The sequence below is a fragment of the Heptranchias perlo genome, chromosome 15, assembly GCF_035084215.1.
Source record: "Heptranchias perlo isolate sHepPer1 chromosome 15, sHepPer1.hap1, whole genome shotgun sequence".
NCBI lineage: Eukaryota > Metazoa > Chordata > Chondrichthyes > Hexanchiformes > Hexanchidae > Heptranchias > Heptranchias perlo.
The window spans coordinates 45,024,412-45,046,109 of record NC_090339.1 but is presented as its reverse complement, the minus strand read 5'-3'; the positions used below and the strand labels follow the sequence as shown (position 1 = coordinate 45,046,109).

The following is a 21,698-nucleotide window of genomic DNA, read 5'->3' as shown; positions in this document are numbered from 1 at the left end:
TAGCGCATTCCAGATCATAACTACTCTCTGTGTAAAAAAGCTTTTCCTTATGTCACCTTTGGTTCTTTTGCCAATCACTTTAAATCTGTGTCCTCTGGTTCTTGATCCTTCCACCAATGGGAACAGTTTCTCTTTATTTACTTTATCTAAACCCTTCATGATTTTGAACACTTCTATCATATCTCCTCTTAACCTTCTCTGCTCTAAGGAGAGCAACCCTAGCTTCTTCAGTCTATCCACGAAACTGAAGTTCCTCATCCATGGAATCATTCTAATAAATCTTTTCTGTACCCCCTCTAGGGCCTTCACATCCTTCCTAAAGCCCAGAATTGGATACAATACACCAATTGTGGCTAAACCAGTGTTTTATAAAGGTTCAACAACATCCTTGCTTTTGTACTCTATGCCTCTATTTATAATGCTCAAGATCCCATATGCTTTTTTAACCGTTTCTCAATCAGTCCTGCCACCTTCAAAGATTTGGGTACATAGGTCCCCAGGTCTCTCTGTTCCTGCACCCCCTTTAGAATTGTACCATTTAGTTTATATTGGCTCTCCTCGTTCTTCCTGCCAAAATGTATCACTTCGCACTTCTCTACCTTAAGTTTCATCGCCATGTGTCCGCCCATTCCACCAGCCTGTCTATGTCCTCTTGAAGTCTATTACTATCCTCTTCACTGTGTACTACACTTCCAAGTTTTGTGTCATCTGCAAATTTTGAAATTGTGCCAAGTCAGTGTATATATCAAAAAAAGCAGCAGTCCTAGTACTGACCCCTGGTGAACACCGCTGTATACTTTCTTCCAGTCCGAAAAACAACTGTTCACTACTCTGTTTCCTGTCACTTAGCCAATTTCGTATCCATGCTGCCATTGCCCCTTTAATTCCATGGGCTTCAATTGTGCAGGCACACCTTTTGGAAGTCCATACACAATATCAACAACATTGCCCTCATCAACCCTCTCAGTTACCTCATCAAAAAATTCAATCAAGTTAGTTAAACATGATTTGCCTTGAACAAATCCGTGCTGGCTTTCCTTTATTAATCCACACTTGTCCAAGTGACTATTAATTTTGTCCTGGATTATCATTTCTAAAAGCTTCCCCACCACCGAGGTTAAACTGTAGTTGCCAGGTTTATCTTTACACCCTTTTTTGAACAAGGGTGTAACATTTGCAATTCTCCAGTCCTCTGGCACCACCCCCGTATCTAAGGAGCATTGGAAGATTATGGCCAACACCTCTGCAATTTCCACCCTTACATCCCTCAGCAAAGTAGGATGCATCCTATTCGGACCGGGTGACTTATCTACTTTAAACATAGCCAGCATTTCTAGTACCTCCTCTTCATCAATTTTTAGCCCATCCAGTATCTCAACTACCTCCTCTTTTACTGTGACTGTGGCAGCTTCTTCCTTGGTCAAGACAGATGCAAACCACTCATTTAGTACCTCAGCCATGCCCTCTGCCTCCATGCATAGATCTCCTCCTTGGTCCCAAATCGGCTCCACCCCTCCTCTTACTACCCGTTTACTATTTATATGCCTATAGAAGACTTTTGGATTCCCTTTTATGTTAGCTGCCGGTCTATTCTCATACTCTCTCTTTGTCCTTCTTATATCCTTTTTCACTTCTCTTCTGTACTTTTTATATTCAGCCTGGTTCTCACTTGTATTATCAACTTGACATCCGTCATACACCCCCTTTTGCTGCTTCATCTTACTCTAACTCTTTCGTCATCCAGGGAGCTCTGGCTTTGGTTGCTCTACCTTTCCCCCTCGTGGGAATGTATCTAGGCTGTACCCGAGCCATCTCCCCTTTAAAAGTCGACCATTGTTCGATTACAGTTTTGCCTGACAATCTTTGATTCCAATTTACCTGGCCCACTGAAATTGGCCCTCCTTCAATTAAGTATTTTTACTCTAGATTGCTCCTTGCCCTTTTCCATAACTAATCTAAACCTTATGATACTATGATCACCGTTCCCTAAATAGTCTCTCTCGGACACTTGCTCAACTTCATTCCCCAGAACTAGATCCAGTAATGCCTCCTTCCTCGTTGGGCTGGAAACATACTGATCAAGAAAGTTCTCTTGAACACAATACAGAAATTCCTCCCTCTTTGCCCTTTATACTATTACTATCCCAGTCTATATTAAGATATTTGAAGTCCTCCATTATCACTAGTCTATAGTTCTTGCACTTCTCTAATTTCCTGCAAATCTGCTCCTCTATATCCTTCCCACTAATTGGTGGCCTATAGATTACATCCAGTAGTAGCAAGCTATCTTTTAAAGGATTATAAAATTGCAGGAAAAATTGGATACTGCTGCTAAAAGGAAGCTACAGGTAGACATCTGAGAGGGACCTATAAAAGTAAAAGCCTCAAAATACAGTGTTATCTGTTCCCAGAATCATTACAATGGTGCCATGATAAATTCTGAAGTATGACACAAGCTGACCTCTAACGCTGACCTCTAACTCCCAAACCTGAGGTGGGCTTTCCATCTCACCGGCACCCAATTAGAAAAATGTATGGGTATCAAATCTGTTCACTGGATTTTGGAAATTATTCAGAATCTATTTCAGAATACTTTTTGTCTGTCCTGGTACAACACAACTCTCCTCAATCTGCTGCTCAAACAAGCTGCTTATTGACTGTGTGTGTGTACCAACAGAACATTTTGTCTATCCTGTGGTCTGCTTCTTCATGGTGAAGCAATATTCGATCTAGCCATCTGATCACCTAACCAACTGACAACTTGACACTGCACACACTAATTGAAAGGATCAAAGGCTTCTAAATTGGACAAGCTGTCAACACGAGTTCTGGCAAGTACAAACTGATTTTGCAGCTCCTCCCCAAAACAGCACAGCCAATGTCAGGAAAGCTAATATAAATTATCCATTCCATTATATTAAGAAAATCTTCTCAATTGGACATGAAATGCGCATCAACTGTGTACTGCCCACTCACCCATGTCAATTTTTAAATAAAAACAGAAAATGCTGGAAAAGCTTAGAAAGTGAGGCAGCATCCGTCAGAACTGAAGGTCTTCGACCTGAAATGTTAACTCTGTCTCTTTCTCTAAAGATGCTGCCTCACTTGCTGAGCTTTTCCAGCATTTTCTGTTTTCATTTCAGATTTCCAGCATTCGCAGTATTTCGCTTTCAATTTTTAAATAGATGCTTGTTTGTACTTGCAAAGCACAATTATGTAAATTTTGCCAAAAAAATGATTTGGACTGAACAGGAGAACCCATTTGCAAGTGCTTGCAGATTATTTGATTGTGGGGGCATTACAGTGAACCCAATCCTGTCGCAGGACAGATAAAGATGAGAAAGGCCATTTGGCCCATCTTAGTTTATCCATCCAGAAAGACCCTACACTCCTCTGCATCACGACATCCAACCCTCTCTTACAAGCAGGATTTTACTTCCACTACTTTATCTGGAGTTCCATTTCATATATTAATCATTGTGTGAAGAACTTCGATCAGTCCTAAATTTGCCTTTTCACTACATTTAACCTGGCCCCATCCTACTATCCCGGTTTAGTTTGAAGTATTGTGCCAGATCTATTTTTTCCATATTGACTGCCATCATATATGCCTCTATAAGATCACCTCTCAATTGTCTCCTTTCGAGGCTAAAAGGCCCAAGTTTCTCCAGTCTTTCCTTATAATTCAATCCTCTGATGCTAGGAATCAGTCTCATGGCTCCTCTCAACTATCTCCAGAACTTGACACCTCCCTGTTGGTCAGTAACCAGAACTGAATGCAGTACTCAAGCTGTGGTCTAGCTCGAGCACCATACAGTTTGAACATGACTTCCTGTAACTTGTACTCTACTGTTTTGACCATATAATTCAGCATTCTATTTGCTCTATTGATTGTTGCTCTGCAATAATTGGACATGTTGAACATAGAGTTTATTAAAACTTCTTTTCCAACTTCACCTTTAACTATTAACACCACTCAGTGTACTTAGGCCAACATTTTTTTCTTCCTTCTAAACTTCATCTGGCATTGTTCTGCTCACTTACATGTTTTGTCTTATTCTGTAGTTGCTGAACTACCTCTTCAGATACAAATCTCACTCCTAGTGAGCATTCAATTTCTGAATCCAAGTCATTATTGAAAATTAGAAACAGTAAGGATGCCAATACTGTATTGACTGATGATTCAGGGAATCCTCATTTTTCCTTTACTTTACCCGATATCGAAGGAAGACTAATCAGTATTCAGATCAACTTGGTTTTCTCATCCTGATTGAAACTGTGCCCACATCACTCTGTTTCCAATCCATTGGTACCTCCATTGTTCACTGATTCCCTCATAATGCCGTACAAATCTCATTCCTCATCTCCCTTAGTACTCTGGAATAAATACCATCCAACCCTGGGAATTGGTTTGTTTGAGCCCTTTCAACCTGTCTGGTGATTCTAATTCATTTACATCAAATTCATTAATTCTACTTGGATTATCACTCTTGAGGATGGCACTTTGCTCATGTCTTCCCTAGTGAATGCTTGGAGGAAGTAATCATTTATATAGTATACATTAAATATCTTGTGTTCAACCTTGATTTCAGTTTTGCTGGCATCTTTTGCAGTTTTCACCTCTTCTGCTTTCCCTTTTACTACTGCACTGTTTTTTTTAATAAACCAAGTGCCTTTTCCCCTCTGCCTAGCATTTTAATATGCTTCTGCATGTTTTTATATTCATCCATATGGGCTGCTTCACCATCCTCCCTGTAGGATTTGTAGAGGTTGTTTTTTTCCTTTATTTTGCTAATCCATTTAAGGACATGCTTGTAGAACTATAGAAGTTTACAGCACTGAAGGAGACCATTCAGCCAATCGTATCAGTGCCTGCTCTTTGCTAGAGCAATCTAAAATTAATCCCATTACCTTGCACTCTCCATACAGCCCTGTATCATCCTCTGCTTCAAGGAAAGGTTTATCCACCTTTCCCTTGTTGTTTGTCTCAACTACTGTCTGTGATAAAGCATTCCCTGCTCCAACAACTCTTTTCATTAAAAAAAAACTCGCCTAACCTCTTTCCTCACTCCCAGCAATGATTTTAAATTGATGGCCCAGTCATTGACTACCGAACCAGAGGAAACAATCTTTCCCTATTCACACTATTAAAACCCTTCATACTTTTAAAAACTTCTATTAAATCTGCTCTTTGCATTCTCTGCTCAAGTGGAAATAGTCCCAGTACCTAAAGTCATTCCTCAAATATAATCTCATCTCAGACTGAACTATTTGCCCACGTGGAGGGTAAATACCAACACGGATTGGTCGGGTTGAATGGCTTATACCAGTGTTATAACTTCTATATATGTATCTTTGTTATGTTTATTAATCTTAGGTGTAGATTTATTCTACATGCTCAGTACTTTATCTTTAGAAGAAAAGTGAATCACCTTTGAAGAAATGTGGTTCACAGAATCATACAGCACAGGAGGCCATTCAATCCATCATGTCGGTGCTGGCTCTTTGAAAGAGCTATCCAATTAGTCCCACTCCCTGCAAATTTCTCCTTTTCAAGTATATATTCAATTCCCTTTTGAAAGTTACTAATAAATCTGGTTCCACCTGTTCAGGTATTGCATTCCAGATCGTAACAACTCGCTGCCTAAAAAAGTCTCCTCATTTCCACCCTGGATTTTTTTTTAAAAAAACAATTATCTTAAATCTGTGTTATCTGGTTACTGACTCTCGTCAGCAGAAACAGTTTCTCCTTATCTTCTCTATCAAAATACAACAAATGCTATGGGCCTCGACAACACCCTGGCTGTAGTGCTGAAGTCCTGTGCTCCAGAACTAGCCGTGCTTCTAGCCAAACTGTTCCAGTACAGCTACAACATCTACCCCACAATGTGGAAAATTGCCCAGGTATGTCCTGTCCACAAAAAGGACAAATCCAATCCAGCCAATTATCAACCCATCAGTCTACTCTCAATCATCAGCAAAGTGATGGAAGGTGTTGTCGACAATGCTATCACGAGGCTCTTACTCACCAATAACCTGCTCACGATGCTCAGTTTGGGTTCCGCCAGGACCACTCGGCTCCAGACCTTATTACAGCCTTGGTCCAAACATGGACAAAAGAGCTGAATTCCAGAGGGGAGGTGAGAATGACTGTCCTTGACATCAAGGCAGCATTTGACCGAGTGTGGCACCAAGGAGCCCTAATAAAATTGAAGTCAATGGCAATCGGGAAAACTCTCCAGTGGCTGGAGTCACACCTAGCACAAAGAAAGATGGTAGTGGTTGTTGGAGGCCAATCATCTCAGCCCCAAGAGTTCCTCAGGGCAGTGTCCTAGGCCCAACCATCTTCAGCTGCTTCATCAATGACCTTCCCTCCATCATAAGGTCAGATATGGCAATGATCGCTGATGATTGCAGTGTTCAGTTCCATTCGCAACCCCTCAGATAATGAAGCAGTCCGAGCCCACATGCAGCAAGACCTGGACAACATCCAGGCTTGGGCTGATAAGTGGCAAGTAACATTCGCGCCACACAAGTGCCAGACAATGACCATCTCCAACAAGAGAAAGTACAACGTGAAGCCCACAGACAGCGCGGCCTCCCAGTCCTTCTTGTCGTCTATCACGGAGGCTCTAGATGACAGCAAGCGGGAGAGTCCGTTCCTTTGAGAAGAGTAAGATTCCCGGAAGTGACAGCTTACCGGCGGAGTTGTACTCGGCTCTGTGGGACTGGATAGGCCCAGACCTGCTGGAAGTGTATGGGGGTATGCTTCTGGCTGGCAGCATGTCAGACTCCATGAGGAAAGGCATCATCACCCTCATCTACAAGCGGAAGGGGGGCGGGGGGGGGGGGGGGGGGGGGAAAGAGGGAAGAAATCAAAAATTGGCAACTCATCTCACTACTTAACGTGGATTACAAAATTCTGTCCAAGGTCATCGCAAATCGGTTCAAGTCAGTCCTGGAGGTGGTGATCCACCCCGATCAGACCTTCGCCGTACCCGGCAGGAAGATCTCGGATAGCCTGGCGCTACTCAGGACAGGGGAGTGAACACCTGCCTGATCAGCCTGGACCAGGAGAAGGCCTTTGACAGAATATCCCACACGTACATGATGGACGTGCTCTCCAAAATGGGGTTTGGGGAAGGAATCCGCAATTGGATCCAACTGCTCTACACAGACATCTGTAGCGCAGTTTCAATCAACGGGTGGGAATCAGAAAGCTTTCCGATCAAATCTGGAGTAAGGCAGGGCTGTCCTCTCTCCTCCGTCTTGTTCGTGTGTTGCATCGAACCCTTTGCCGAGTCCATCAGGAGGGATGAGAGCGAAAGAGGGGTGACGATCCCAGGCAGCGGAGGCACTCAGGTCAAGGCCTCCCTGCACATGGACGACGTCGCCGTCTTTTGCTCGGATCAGCTGTCGGTCCACAGATTGATGAGCATCTGCGACCAGTTCGAGCTGGCCTCAGGGGCCAGGGTAAATCGTACCCAAGAGCGAGGCCATGTTCTTTGGGAACTGGACCGACCAATCCTTTGTCCCCTTCACCGTCAGGTCGGATTACCTGAAGGTGCTGGGAATCTATTTCGGGGGGGGGGGGGGGGGAGGGTGCGTGCACCAAAATCTAGGAGAAGCATATTGCCAAGGTGAAGCAGAAACTGGGACTGTGGGATCGACGATCCCTCTCGATCGTGGGCAAGAACCTGGTCATCAGATGCGAGGCACTCTTTGTGTTGCTGTACAAGGCGCAGATCTGGCCTATGCCTCACTCCTGTGCCGCGACAGTCACCCAAGCCCTCTTCCACTTTATCTGCAGATCAAAAATGGACCGTGCCCACAGGGACACTACGTACAAGTCTACAGAGAAAGGGCGGAAAGGCGTGCCCAACGTGGCCCTCATCCTGAGGGCCACCTTTGTGTGCAGCTGCTTCAAGCTGTACGTAGACCCTTGGTATGCAAACAAAGTGTCACTACGTGCTGAGGTTCTACCTGTCCCCGGTGTTGAGAAGGATGGGCCTGGCCACGCTGCCACCGAACGCTCCATCCAGTTGGACCGTTCCACCCTACCTGTCCTTCATAGAAAGGTTTGTGCAGAAAAACACCTTTGACCACAAGATGATCAGCAAGTGGTCCGCACGCAAAGTCCTTGAGACCCTGCGGGAAAAGGAGATGGTGGATCCTGTCAGTTGGTTCCCCAAGCAGACTGTCAATGTCATTTGGCAGAACGCCTCATCACCAGAGCTGTCAAACAAGTACCAAGACCTAGCTTTGCTGGTGGTGAGAAGGGCCCTTCCAGTCAGATACTTCATGCATTCCCGGAGTCTCAGCGCCACTGTGCGCTGTCGCCGAGGCTGCGGTGGAGACGAGACTGTCTCCCATCTCCTTCTGGAACGTGCCTTTGCAAAGAAGGTCTGGAGAGAGATGCAGTGGTATCTATCCAGGTTCGTCCTGAGCAGTTCCGTAACATAGGCCTCTGTGCTCCATGGGCTGTTCCCGGGGATGCACACCGAGACAGACATCAACTGCTGCTGGAAGACCATCAACTTGGTGAAAGATGCCCTTTGGTCTGTCTGAAACTTGCTGGTCTTCCAGTGCAAGGAGCTGTCCTCGACCGAGTGTTGCAGACTGGCACATTCCACGGTCCAGGACTATGTGCTCAGGGACACATTGATGCTGGGTGCGGCTGCCGTAAAGACTCTGTGGGGAAAGGCAACCGTTTAGAGCCTTTCCGCCATTGTATACAGAGGGGATGCAATCAGGGAAAAAACCCCTCGGGCAGAATGTAAAATTCAAATTGATGTAATGTACCTGTAATGAATCTGTAACGTACCTGTAATCAATATTCTGTACTGAGCGTAATGCAATGAGGCACCCTAGAGTGTCATGAACTGTAATTATGTACAATGACCTGTACTTGATGTAACCTGCAAATTATATAATCTGTATTGTGTACATTTGGAATCTGATATGACAACTTTATTGTATGTATTGCTGCAAATTTTATGAATCATATAAAGTATATTTTTTTTGGAAAAAAAATTCTGCAGTGAGTGACTCACCTCCTGACTCCCCAAAGCCTTTCCACCATCGACAAGGCACTAGTCAGGTGTGTGATGGAATACTCTCCACTTGCCTAGATGAGTACAGCTTCAACAACACTCAAGCAGCTCAACATCATCCAGGACAAAGCAGCCCACTTGATTGGTACCCCATCCACCACCCTAAACATTCACTCCCTTCACCACCAGCGCAGTGGCTGCAGTGTGTACCATCTACAGGATGCACTGCAGCAACTCTTCAAGGCTTCTTCGACAGCACCTCCCAAACCAGTGATCTCTACCACCTAGAAGGACAAGGGCAGCAGGCACATGGGAACAACACTACCTGCACGTTTCCCTCCAAGTCACACAGCATCCCGACTTGGTAATATATCACCGTTGCTTCATCGTCGCTGGGTCAAAATCCTGGAACTTCCTACCTAAGAGCACCGTGGGAGAACCTGCACCACACAGACTACAGCAGTTCAAGGCAGCGGCTCACCACCACCTTCTCCAGGGCAATTAGGGATGGGCAATAAATGCTGACCTTGCCAGCGAAGCCCACATCTCATGAACGAATAAAAAAACCCTCATAATTTTGAGCACCTCTATTAAATTTCCCCATAACCTTCCCTGCTCTAAGGAGAACAATCCCAGCTTCTCTAGTTTTTACCATAACTGAAGTTCCTCATCCCTCGTACCATTTGGTAAATCTCCTTCACGCTCTCCAAGGCCTTGACGTGGTTGAATAAACCCATTTAATTTTCTTACTATTCCCTCATTTCCTTGAGGAAATTAGTCCATTTAATTTATAAAAAACTTACCTTCTGGTCTTTGGTAGTTCTGAATCCCAGACCATGTTGAACGTGATTATTCTATGGCCAATTATGTCCCAAGGGTACCATGACTTCCATTTGCCATATGGGCCATTTACCATTATCAAGTCACAATATGCACTGCCTGTGGTAGCTTCCCCAACACAATGAGTCATGAATCATTATGCTTAATAACTTGACTGACTGATTGACTGACATCCTTGATTAAAATAACCTTCCTGCTTTTGTCATGCATTATGCTTAATAACAAACTCTGAACCACTTGGTACTCCCAATTGTATTTGATTGACTGAGGCTCTTGATTGAAATAACCTTCCTATTTTCATATACTTTTTTTTCTTCCAGTCTTATTCTGACCTCGCAGATGATATCGTACCCTTAGTGTCAGTTTTGACCTTTACACATTAAAGATATCCAACCATTGTACATTGTAAAAGTTTTCACCTTCCATAGGATCAACATCTTTAATTTATCCCTGACATGTGGGCTACATCGCCTCCTTTTATATTTACTCCACTTTCCCTGAAAATCTATTACCCTGTATTTTGTATTTAATCTCAACAGATGTTCATCAGGATCACAAGGCAGAAGTTAGGAGTTGAAACTCCAGGCTGCATTTTTCCCCTTCCCTAATACAGGGGTGCCAAGGCTAATTGCAGCAACACCCAGGCTGAGATCAGCTAACAGCAAAGACCAAGAATTGAACTTGGGAAATTGTTGATCTTTGTCACTCAATTCCACATCAGGTGGTGTATTCAGTAGCTCAATACTGCACCATGTGGTACATTTATACATTTTAACTACTAACACAATGGCACATGGACATTTTCAGACATGGTTTGAGATAGCTGCCTGGACATTTTGAAGAATGTATCTGTAAAAAAGCCCTTCTAGCAGAAATTAACTTTTATTTTTAAAAAATGCATGAAAATGTACACCACCATTTGAGTGCCACATCCTCTGATACTGTTGAATATAAAAATCAACAAAATACAGAGAATCATGACATTACTATAATGCATGGTGCAAAGTTTAACACTAATAAACAAATCAGGCCAATTGTGTTACACCACAGCACTGTAAACAGTTTCCACTCAGACATTTTAAGGGAACATTTCCTGCTTTGCACATTGAGAAATTGCACATTCCCAGCCTGCAATTTTCCATTCATTCATTTTAATGCTTGAGAAATCATGGGTTGAGGTTATACAATGTCCTAATATGTTCTTCTGATGTACACCACAGCAGTAAATTTCTTCTACAATGCATTTGTATACTTCACTTTCAACAAGCATAATAGGTAAGTACTGAAACAGCAAAGTAAAGTGGCCTGCAAAATCTCTCCTGACCTAATGCACTATTGTATAAATGCTCTAAAATTATCTGCAACTCTTGTCTTTTTTTAGAAGCTGTTTGTAGATATTACTACTTTTCTAAATTATGTCATAGCATCTTTAAAATTACATTTAAATTGCAACAGTTTAGTTTAATGAATCATATTGACACCAAATAAGAGACAGATATATCTGAAGGCTATGAAGTGATTACAACGTTTTCTTCAAGATTTCCCTCCCAAGCAGGTCTGTGAATTAAAAGCACACATTCCCAAAGAGTCCATGGAGGCATTACCTATACATTTCTACTTCAAAAAGGGAGGAGCAATAATTCAAAGCTGATGCTGCAACAAAGCTAGGGTTGCAACACAGAGCCAACACTGCATAGGTAGTTAATCAATAGGAATACACAAGTGAATTTATTGCATAAGTTTCAGGGTTTTAGGACCATCTCAGACAGAGCAAATCACATTAATTTTGGTTTAAAATGTGACCCATTTAAATGTAAACAATTTCATGTGTTGGCAATCGAATCATTCTGATTATATAAATCCATGAACCACCGTTTCCTACATGTGACAGAATGCCGGGCTCTCAACAACAGTGTAACAACTGCAGTTTAACGTCTCAAATGATTTTTTTAAAAACGGATTTTTAAATACGGGGTAAACTAACAAAAAGTGGGAATATTTGTTATGATGCTGGAAATTTTACAAATAGATCAGCTTTTATAGTAAAATATTTTTTTTAAATAACTAGATTAAATACTGACTGCATCAAACAGATCTACAAATTACAACACCACACCAAGACTAATTTGATGCACGAACAGCTGTATCCCTGTCCACTCTCACTGGGAATGTTTACGCGTCCCTTGCCTGGTTACAGTCGGCTCACGCTCAGCTGCTGTCAGGAAAGGCCGGGACCCAGCCTGGGGCCGACACTCAAGACTCCCGGGAGAAGGGATAGGAGATCTCTTTCTCTCTCCTACCTTTCCACCCTCCCCGGTAATGTCCGAACTTACACTGTTATATGCCCGGCCCCTCGCACCACCACGGGGTCGGACGTATACCGGATCAAATGTTCGTCCATCACCACACGCTCGTCCTCCTCGTCTAGCTCATATATAGTGTCGAAGTCGGCCATGTTGGACTGAGGGGCACGAGCTCTCCCCGCGTCTGCGCGCGCTCACCGGCCCGGTGACGTCACAAGCAGCGGCAGCAGCTTGACAACCGCGTGCGGATCCAGTAACAACAACAGGAGCAAGACAGGAAAAGACATGCTTTTAGTTTGCACCACCGTTGCACACACTTTGTTTTAGTTGCGACCCTCTTAAAAAAAAAAGGGGCACTTTTGTTAGATTTCTTTTATCTGGGTTAATGACCCAGTGTCTCCTAACGTGTGTTTTAGAAAAGGCACACAGTATCAAAGGAGGTTTTTTTTCTAGACATGTAAAGTCTCGCTCATTTCGGAGTTTCACTGGGATGATATTTTCCAAGAGTGTTGAAAGAGACTAGGGGTTTAATTTGTTCTGGGGTTAACACATTGGCATACAATTCCTTTGTATGCTATTTTCAGACAGTCACTAATACACAAAGGTAATAGTGTACAAAGGAATTTTATCATAGAAACATACACGACAGAAATGCGCCCCATCGTGCCGGCTCTTTGAAAGAGCTATCCAATTAGTCCCATAGCCCTGCATTTTTTTCCTTTTGAAGTACTTATCCAATTCCCTTTTCAAAGCTACTATTGAATTTGCTTCCTCCACCATTTCAGGCAGTGCATTCCAAATCATTACAATTTTACATAAACCAGTGCGCAACCAAAGGAAATTAAACCCCTAAGGAGGAAATTTCTGGGGCACTGGGTATTGCCATGGTACCACTGAGCATTGATGAGGTCTCCCAAGACTGGAACCAAACAAACAATACCTATGTCTAGTAAAGGGGACAAATTTGACTTGGTTAACTGCAGGCCTATTGGCATAGGGTCAGTGACAAGTAAAGTAATGGAATGGAATAAGCTAGAGAACTACACGTGTAGCAACATTTAATGAGAAACAGCTAGCAACAATTAAAAGAGGATGTTCCTGTTTTTCAATCCTTCCTGATGTTGCAAATAAAGTAGATGATACAATTCATTTAGACTTTTAGAAAACTTTGCACAAAAGTTCTAATTAAACTAATAGCCATGGGATCCAAGGTAGAATTTTATCAAAAAATAGGAAATGAGGGAGTTGCAGGGTGTAGTCTCGCAGGAGTCCACGCTTAATGATTTCTGTTGGCTTGTTACTTTAAGGCCACTGATCTAAATGGACAAAATCTAGGTAAATGTATCTACTTATAAATTGCTGAAGTCAATGAGAGGGCAGTGGTAACTGGTTGTAAATTTCAGGTTCCAGATCAATGACTGACTTTCTCTTTTTTAAGATGGTTTTGCATCTGTAACAAAGTCTAACAAGTGGTGTGTGATGTCGGGTGTGTGACATCTGGACCGTGATGAATGCACATTAGGTGAAAGAATTTTATATATGCTAGCGGGTCTCCAGTGGTATTGCTCACAGTGAGTTGGAGGATATGTTGTTTTATAATACTGTAATTGGGGTTTTAGCCTTGGCTCTGAGTCAGAAGGTTGTGGGTTCAAAACCTCCTCCAGAGACATGAGCACATAATCTAGGCTGACTCTTCAGTGCATTACTAAGGCAGTGTTACTCTGGAGAAGATGTTGCCTTTTGGCTGAGATGTTAAACCAAGGCCCCATCTGCCTGCTCAGGTGGACGTAAAAGATCCCATGGCACTATTTGGAGAAGAGCAGGAGAGTTCTCTTGATATCCTAGCCAACATCTATCCCTCAACCAACGTCACTAAAACAGATTATTTGCTTAGCTATTTTATTACTGTTAGTGCAAATTGGCTGCCATGTTTCCCTACACACCAACAATGTCAACACTTCATAAGTACTTCATTAGCTGTGTAGCACTTTAGGTTGTCCTGAGGATGCAAAAAGCACTATTTAACAACAATGACTTGCATTTATATAACGGCTTTAGTGTCGAAAAATCACCCCAAGGCACTTCACAGTGGCATAATCAGGCAAAAATGGAGGCTGAGCTGAGTTTGTGGGAATGGAGGTCAGAGAGCATGAGGTGGATTTCATGGATGAGATGAACTTGCAGAAGGCATGAGGGAAAGGAACTAGAGATAGACAAAGGAAAGAAGGGAAGGCAGCAGAGGCAGCTGAAAAGATGGTCTCAACCTTAGTAACAAAGAGATCCATGAGCTTCTCACACTTGTTGGAGGTGAGGATGGAAGGCCAAAGAAGAGCGGTTTAACGAGATAATTGGTAGTGGAGAAAAGAAGCCAGGGATTATCTTTGCTCTCCAGGATGATCTGAAGTAGTGAGTAGTTTTAGCAGAGGTGCTGAGGCGTGATAGCGCTTGATGTGGTTCAACCAGATCTGATGATGAATGGCTAAACCAGTTGTGCACCAGATACGCTCACATCTCCGTTCCTTGAATTTGAGGGAGCGAAGATGAGGGCCATATCAGAGGGAACAACCAGGATAGGAGAAAGTAAGGTGTTTGCTGGGAACAGAAGCATCAAACGGAGAGGTAAGGGAGCAGTTGAGCCAATTGACAGCTGCAGAATGGAAGCCCAAAGGCTTGGCAGCTAGAAGTTTGAAAGTGCAGTTGTAAATGATATTGGGGTCATTTTTTGTCCAGGGATGGATGCAGAGGAAGTGGGGTTGGAAGGAGGTGAGGGATGTTCATGGTGAGGGATACAAGGAAGTGGTCGGAGATGGCCTTGTCAATGGTCCAGATTTTCACGATGTTCATGGGCACCCTGCCACGTCTCCTGTTGAGCACCTGGAGGAGAAGATATTTCACAATGTTAGCAATAATTCATATCTTTAAACAGAGTATTACATTACTCGACATTGCAGTGTGTTTAACTCTAATGCATTGTAAGCCTGTGTGTGAGAGAGTGAAAGAGTGAGTGAGTCTATAAGGGGGTAAAGAATAATACTAGTCTTGAGTTTGGGGGAGGCCTCTGACATCACCCTTCACCTTTCCTCTATTGCCACCATGCCATAATCTCTGGACTCATGTCCACATAAGCCGTCATAGTTCGCAGCTTGAAAAAAATGTCTACTGTCTGTACACAAGACACCACATTATATGCAGCCTTTTCCTGAAAGCAGATATAAAAGGGAGACATGTTGGAAAGCGGAATGTAAAAGAGGTTGTGTGCCAAAAAAGTGTTCAGGAGACTAGCCACTTTGTGTGAGTTTGTGAATATGCAGTGTTAAGGAACATTGTGTTGGTATTATACTTAGTCCTTGATGCTTCCCATGTTTAATGGGTGTCACGGTCAGCATTTTGAGATGGCAATATTACACTGTGCCACAGAAAAAATGAGCATGTTTTCTGTGCACTAGGATAGATGAACATTTAGCGAAGTATACTTCATTTTCCCTCTGTGATGGTGCAGCAAGTTTACAGAGAAGAGCAATAAAGATGCTTTGCAAGACAACCAATTAAGGTTTTGTCACATGTTAACACACTTACCGTTGCAACCTTGCACAGCTTGGGTGAGATTGCACTGACATGCTGTACCACCTCCATCCATGCTGCTCTGGTGGTACTATTTATTGCACAGTGGGGCTCTCCTCCAAATAAGGCCATCCTTTGTTGCAGGACCTCCAGTACCTGATTGCTGAATGAGTCTATGCCCAACCATTTTTCTGCTTCCTGCAGAAGCAGAACTTTAATGACATCCAGCAGGATTTTAATAGCTGCCAGTAGGATTTTAAGAGATGCTGGCACCGGAAATCCCACCCCGAAACTTTGGGACACTCCCACATGTCAAGCGATGCACCCTGGGGCTATCATCTAAATATTTAAATGAGCTGATGTTGTATTATGAGCTGCAATGGGACTGCACTAGCAGCCTCATTGAGAAGAAAGAGAGGATGGAAGGAAAGAGAGACACACATAAAAAGAGAGACAAAGAGCCACAAACCTAGAGATGCACAAAAAACAATGACAGAAAATGTGTGAGATCCGTACAAAGAAAGGGGCAAATAGAAAGACAGAGGGGGTAGACAGAAAGAGTTAAACTGGGAAACAAGCAGAGAGACAGTCACAGCAAGAGAGGGAGATACAATTTTTAAAAATATATATTTACGGACTGTAGAGGTTCAAGAAGGCGGCTTACCACCACCTTCTCAAGGCAATTAGGGATGGGCAATAAATGCCGGCCTTGCCAGCGACGCACACATCCCATGAACAAATAAAAGAAGCAATTCCACAATTCCACAGGAGATCAACTACAGTTTGAATATATTTACAAAATGAAAGTGTTATAGGGGTGGGACATCATTAGTCCACCAACTTATTTTCAATCCAGAATTTGACATCTCAAAATTTTACCTTGGAGTTGATGTTAATTTTTAGTTTCAGAATCCTAGTTTTAGCAGCCTGTGGCATCACCATCTGTCCTCAAATATCCTGTATCCTGTCATATTCGAAGATGGTATTCAGTGAGTCACAGGCACTCTTTCTGGATATATATAGAGGCTATTCAGCTCATGATCTTGAGTGACAATCTCTGAACAATTGAAGTCATGCGTAAGTTAGAAAGGTCAGATCTTCTGTATTCAGTGAGTGACAGATGCATATCTTATGCATATATAGAGTTATATATTTGTATGAATTAGTAATGTGTTTCTAGGATTTAATATATGATGCCATATTTAATTTGCTCAAGTTGTCTTTTGTTAAACCAACCTAAATGAAGATAACTTTAAAAAATATTCTGCCAACAGCCTGCATAAAGTGCAGCATTAGGAGGAAAGCTTTTAATTCTTAGCTTATTAGTGATCAAAGAATAAACAGTAAGAGAGTTATCTCTCTAATGCTACTTTATTTCCCTAACTCCACATGCATATGGAAAAAATAGTTATCAAAGTCATCATCACATAGATACATTAACTTGCTTTCAGGGCCACATCAGTAACTGGATTCACCTTGATGGTTTAACTTTTAGTTTAACATTGAAGTCTTACAATGTTAGCTGCTTACTGACAGCAATGATATGCTTACAACCTTCTTTGGCTCTGGAAATGGTTGCACTGATAAACTTGAATCCGCTTCTGTGGCAATCTCTCTTTCTATCTTTATCTCTTTCTCTCTCTCCTTTAATGAGTCATCTTTGATTGTCTTTTGTATATGGTTTATTAGGCATCTTCTCTGTTTCTTCATCCCATGCTTATATACTTTTGTTTGAATTCTGCAATCTGCCGCTCCTAGCGGAGAGCAGCATCTCGGAAAATCACCACCACATTAATTTTAATGGATGTAAAATTATGGGCTGTGTGCCCATGATTGCCTGAGATGCATTCCCTATAAGTGCCACTCCCAATTGGAAGTGCCAGATCACAGAATCACACCTTATATTTATTGTAACTTGAGAATTTATGTTATCAGGTTATTTTATCACAACAACTACTAAACTACTCTCTGAATTAAACTGTGTTCTTTTGACTTCTCAAGCAAACTTATTTTGCTCCCAAAAGCAACCTGTTCTTCTGGCTGTGTATAATCAAATAGTAAGTCAAAAACTACTTCTTTATATTCCAAGAACAAAAAAAAACTCTGCAATATTGGAGCAGTTCCTTTCCAACCTCACTTATTGCAAACCGTCAACCTTTGATGTAACTATTGAAATTGGCCGATGGTGCTGATGGTCGAGGTCCTACTGACTATAAAGGTCATCTTGAAGATGTTTTCACAGGGGGTGTGTCCTTATTAGGACTTATCACTTACTGTTAACAGTTATAAACTAGGTGAAGGGAAAGCTGTTGCTTGGTTTCTTGTTCTCAAAAGGCGTTCTCAGGAACAATACAAATTTGGCAGCTTATCAATAAGGAAATGTTTTGACAGTAGGATGGTCAAAGGAGCCTTTTTTTTTCTTCTTCTACTACTTCAAGAAGCATGCAAGTAAACAGAATATTGTCAAGTAAACAGAATATTGTCAAGTAAACAGAATATTGTCAAGAGGACAAATAAGAGCTACAAGGTCTGTAAATCTTGAATGTAGTGATATTGCTCTATTCACGCTGCATTGTAATAAGCAACATTAGTACTTATACATACAGACACAGATACACTTCCTGTTTGTGTCCCCGAAGCTCAAGGTCAGATCCACCAAGGTCACACCGGTGTTCTTCTCTGACCACTGCCTCCTCCGGGCTGACTGTCACCTACAGGACGATCAGAGAGTGGGCAGGGGGACATGGAAGCTGAACGTGAAACTGTTGACCCCGGAAAACATTGAGGAACTGACAAGGGATTACAAAGGTTGAAGAACCGTAAAGCCCCTCTTTGATTCCCCAGTGCACTGGTGGGAAGCCATCAAGGCGAACATCAAGAGGTTCTTCATCCTCAAAGGTGTTCAGAAGGCGAGAGAGAGGCAGAGGGAAACGTCCCGACTCCAGAAAAGCATGCAGAATCTTCTCCTGCTGCAGTCGATGGGGATCGATGTCGGGGAGGAACTCAGAGAGGTGAAGGACCAGCAAGCCTCGCTCTTTGCCTCCGAGGCCTCCAAGATCATCTTCCGGTCCAGAGTCCGCTCCGTGGAGCCGGACGAGACTTGCTCGCGCTTCTTCTTCCAAAAGGTGCACAGAGAGAGCTCTGTGATCAGCAGCCTGAAGGAAGAGGACGGCTCGGTCACGTCCTCGCAGTCCGACATACTGAGGATCTGCAAATCCTTTTATGCCGGACTGTACGACGCGAAGCCCACAGACAGCGCGGCCTCCCAGTCCTTCTTGTCGTCTATCACGGAGGTTCTAGACGACAGCAAGCGGGAGAGTCTGGATCAACCGCTAACTCTGGTCGAACTGACAAAGGCCATCTGTTCCTTCGAGAAGAGTAAGACTCCCGGAAGCGACGGCTTACCGGTGGAGTTGTACTCGGCTCTGTGGGACTGGATAGGCCCAGACCTGCTGGAAGTGTACGGGGGTATGCTCCTGCAGGCAGCATGTCAGACTCCATGAGGAAAGGCATCATCACCCTCATCTACAGCGGAAGGGGGAGAGGGAAGAAATCAAAAATTGGCGACCCATCTCACTACTTAACGTGGACTACAAAATTCTGTCCAAGGTCATCGCCAATCGGGTCAAGTCAGCCCTGGAGGTGGTGATCCACCCCAATCAGACCTGTGCCGTACCCGGCAGCAAGATCTCTGATAGCCTGGCGCTACTCAGGGATACGATTGCCTACGTACAGGACAGGGAGGTGAACACCTGCCTGATCAGCCTGGACCAGGAGAAGGCCTTTGACAGAATATCCCACACGTACATGATGGACGTGCTCTCCAAAATGGGGTTTGGGGAGGGAATCCGCAATTGGATCCAACTGCTCTACACAAACATCAGTAGCGCAGTTTCAATCAACGGGTGGGAATCAGAAAGCTTTCCGATCAAATCCGGAGTCAGGCAGGGCTGTCCTCTCTCCTCCGTCTTGTTCGTGTGTTGCATCGAACCCTTTGCCGAGTCCATCAGGAGGGATGCGGACATAAGAGGGGTGACGATCCCAGGCAGCGGAGGTACTCAGGTCAAGGCCTCCCTGTACATGGATGACGTCGCCGTCTTTTGCTCGGATCAGCTGTCGGTCCGCAGATTGATGAGCATCTGCGACCAGTTCGAACTGGCCTCGGGGGCCAGGGTAAATCGTAGCAAGAGCGAGGCCATGTTCTTTGGGAACTGGACCGACCGATCCTTTGTCCCCTTCACCGTCAGGTCGGATTACCTGAAGGTGCTGGGGATCTGGCTCAGGGGGGCCGGGGCGTGCACCAAAAACTGGGAGGAGCGTATTTCCAAGGTGAAGCAGAAACTGGGACTGTGGGATCGACGATCCCTCTCGATCGTGGGCAAGAGCCTGGTCATCAGGTGCGAGGTGCTCTCGGTGTTGCTGTACGTGGCGCAGGTCTGGCCCATACCTCGCTCCTGCGCCGCGACAGTCACCCGAGCCATCTTCCACTTTGTCTGGAGATCAAAAATGGACCGTGTCCGCAGGGTCACGATGTACAAATCTCCAGAGAAAGGGGGGAAAGGCGTGCCCAACGTGGCCCTCATCATGATGGCCACCTTTGTGTGCGGCTGCATCAAGCTGTGCATAGACCCTCGGTACGCAAACACAAAGTGTCACTACGTGCTAAGGTTCTACCTGTCCCCGGTGTTGAGAAGGATGGGCCTGGCCACGCTGCCACGGAACGCTCCGTCCAGTTGGACCGTTCCGCCCCACCTGTACTTCGTGGAAAAGTTTGTGCAGAAAAACACCTTTGACCACAAGGCGATCAGCAAGTGGTCCGCACGTAACGTCCTCGAGACCCTGCGGGAAAAGGAGATCGTGGATCCTGTCGGTTGGTTCCCCGAGCAGACTGTCAATGTCATTTGGCAGAATGCCTCATCGCCAGGGCTTTCAAACAAGCACCAAGACCTAGCTTGGCTGGTGGTGAGAAGGGCCCTTCCCGTCAGATCCTTCATGTACTCCCGGACACTCAGCGCCACCGCGCGCTGTCCCAGAGGAGGCTGCGGTGGAGACGAGACCGTGACCCATCTTCTTCTGAAATGTGCCTTTGCAAAGAAGGTCTGGAGAGAGATGCAGTGGTATCTGTCCAGGTTCGTCCCGAGCAGTTCCGTAAGACAGGATTCTGTGCTCTACGGGCTGTTCCCGGGGACGCACACTGAGACGGACATCAGCTGTGGCTGGAAGACCATCAACTCGGTGAAAGACGCCCTTTGGTCTGCCCAAAACTTGCTTGTCTTCCAGTACGAGGAGCTGACCTCGACCGAGTGTTGCAGACTGGCACATTCCAAGGTCCAGGACTACGTGCTGAGGGACGCACTGAGGATGGGTGCGGCCGCCGCAAAGGCTCTGTGGGGAAAGGCAACCGTTTAGAGCCTTCCCGCCATTGTATACTGAGGGGCTGCAATCAGGAAAAATCCCCTCGGGCAGAATGTAAAATTTTAATTGATGTAATGTACCCGCAATAAATCTGTAATGAACCTGTAAAGAATCTGTAACGTACCTGTTATCAAAAATGTGTATTGAGTGTATTGCAATGAGGCATCCTAGAGTGTCATGAACTGTAATTATGTCCAATGTGTTCATTGAACTGTACTTGATGTAACCTGCAAATTGTATAATCTGTATTGTGTACGTTTGGAATGTGATATGAGAACTGTACTGTATGTATTGCTGCAAATTTTATGAATAAAGTATATTTTTTGAAAAAAAAGCACTTATACGTACAGTAATCATAAAACTTCTGAAAAATATTAGGGACACTGCCACACCAGGAAATTTCAAATAACACTTCTGCATTGTAAATACAGCAAAGACTTCGTTGATTTTCATTGTCAACAACTCAAATAAATAAAAAGCAACTGGGAGATTTCTAAGGAAACAAATTGATGAGTAGCTTTTTTAG

The 21,698-nt window shown here is 43.9% G+C and overlaps 1 protein-coding gene across 1 annotated transcript in view; it reads right to left on the bottom strand.

Annotated features, from left to right (window-relative positions):
* The window catches only part of chic1 (cysteine-rich hydrophobic domain 1), a 48,411-nt gene extending 36,040 nt beyond the window's left edge, over window positions 1–12,371 (bottom strand). Inside the window, exon 1 of the mRNA XM_067997144.1 lies at window positions 12,227–12,371. Coding sequence (XP_067853245.1) covers window positions 12,227–12,348 — 122 coding nt within the window. The 5' untranslated portion in view covers window positions 12,349–12,371. The remainder of the gene's footprint in view (window positions 1–12,226) is intronic.
* Window positions 12,372–21,698: the final 9,327 nt, after the last annotated feature.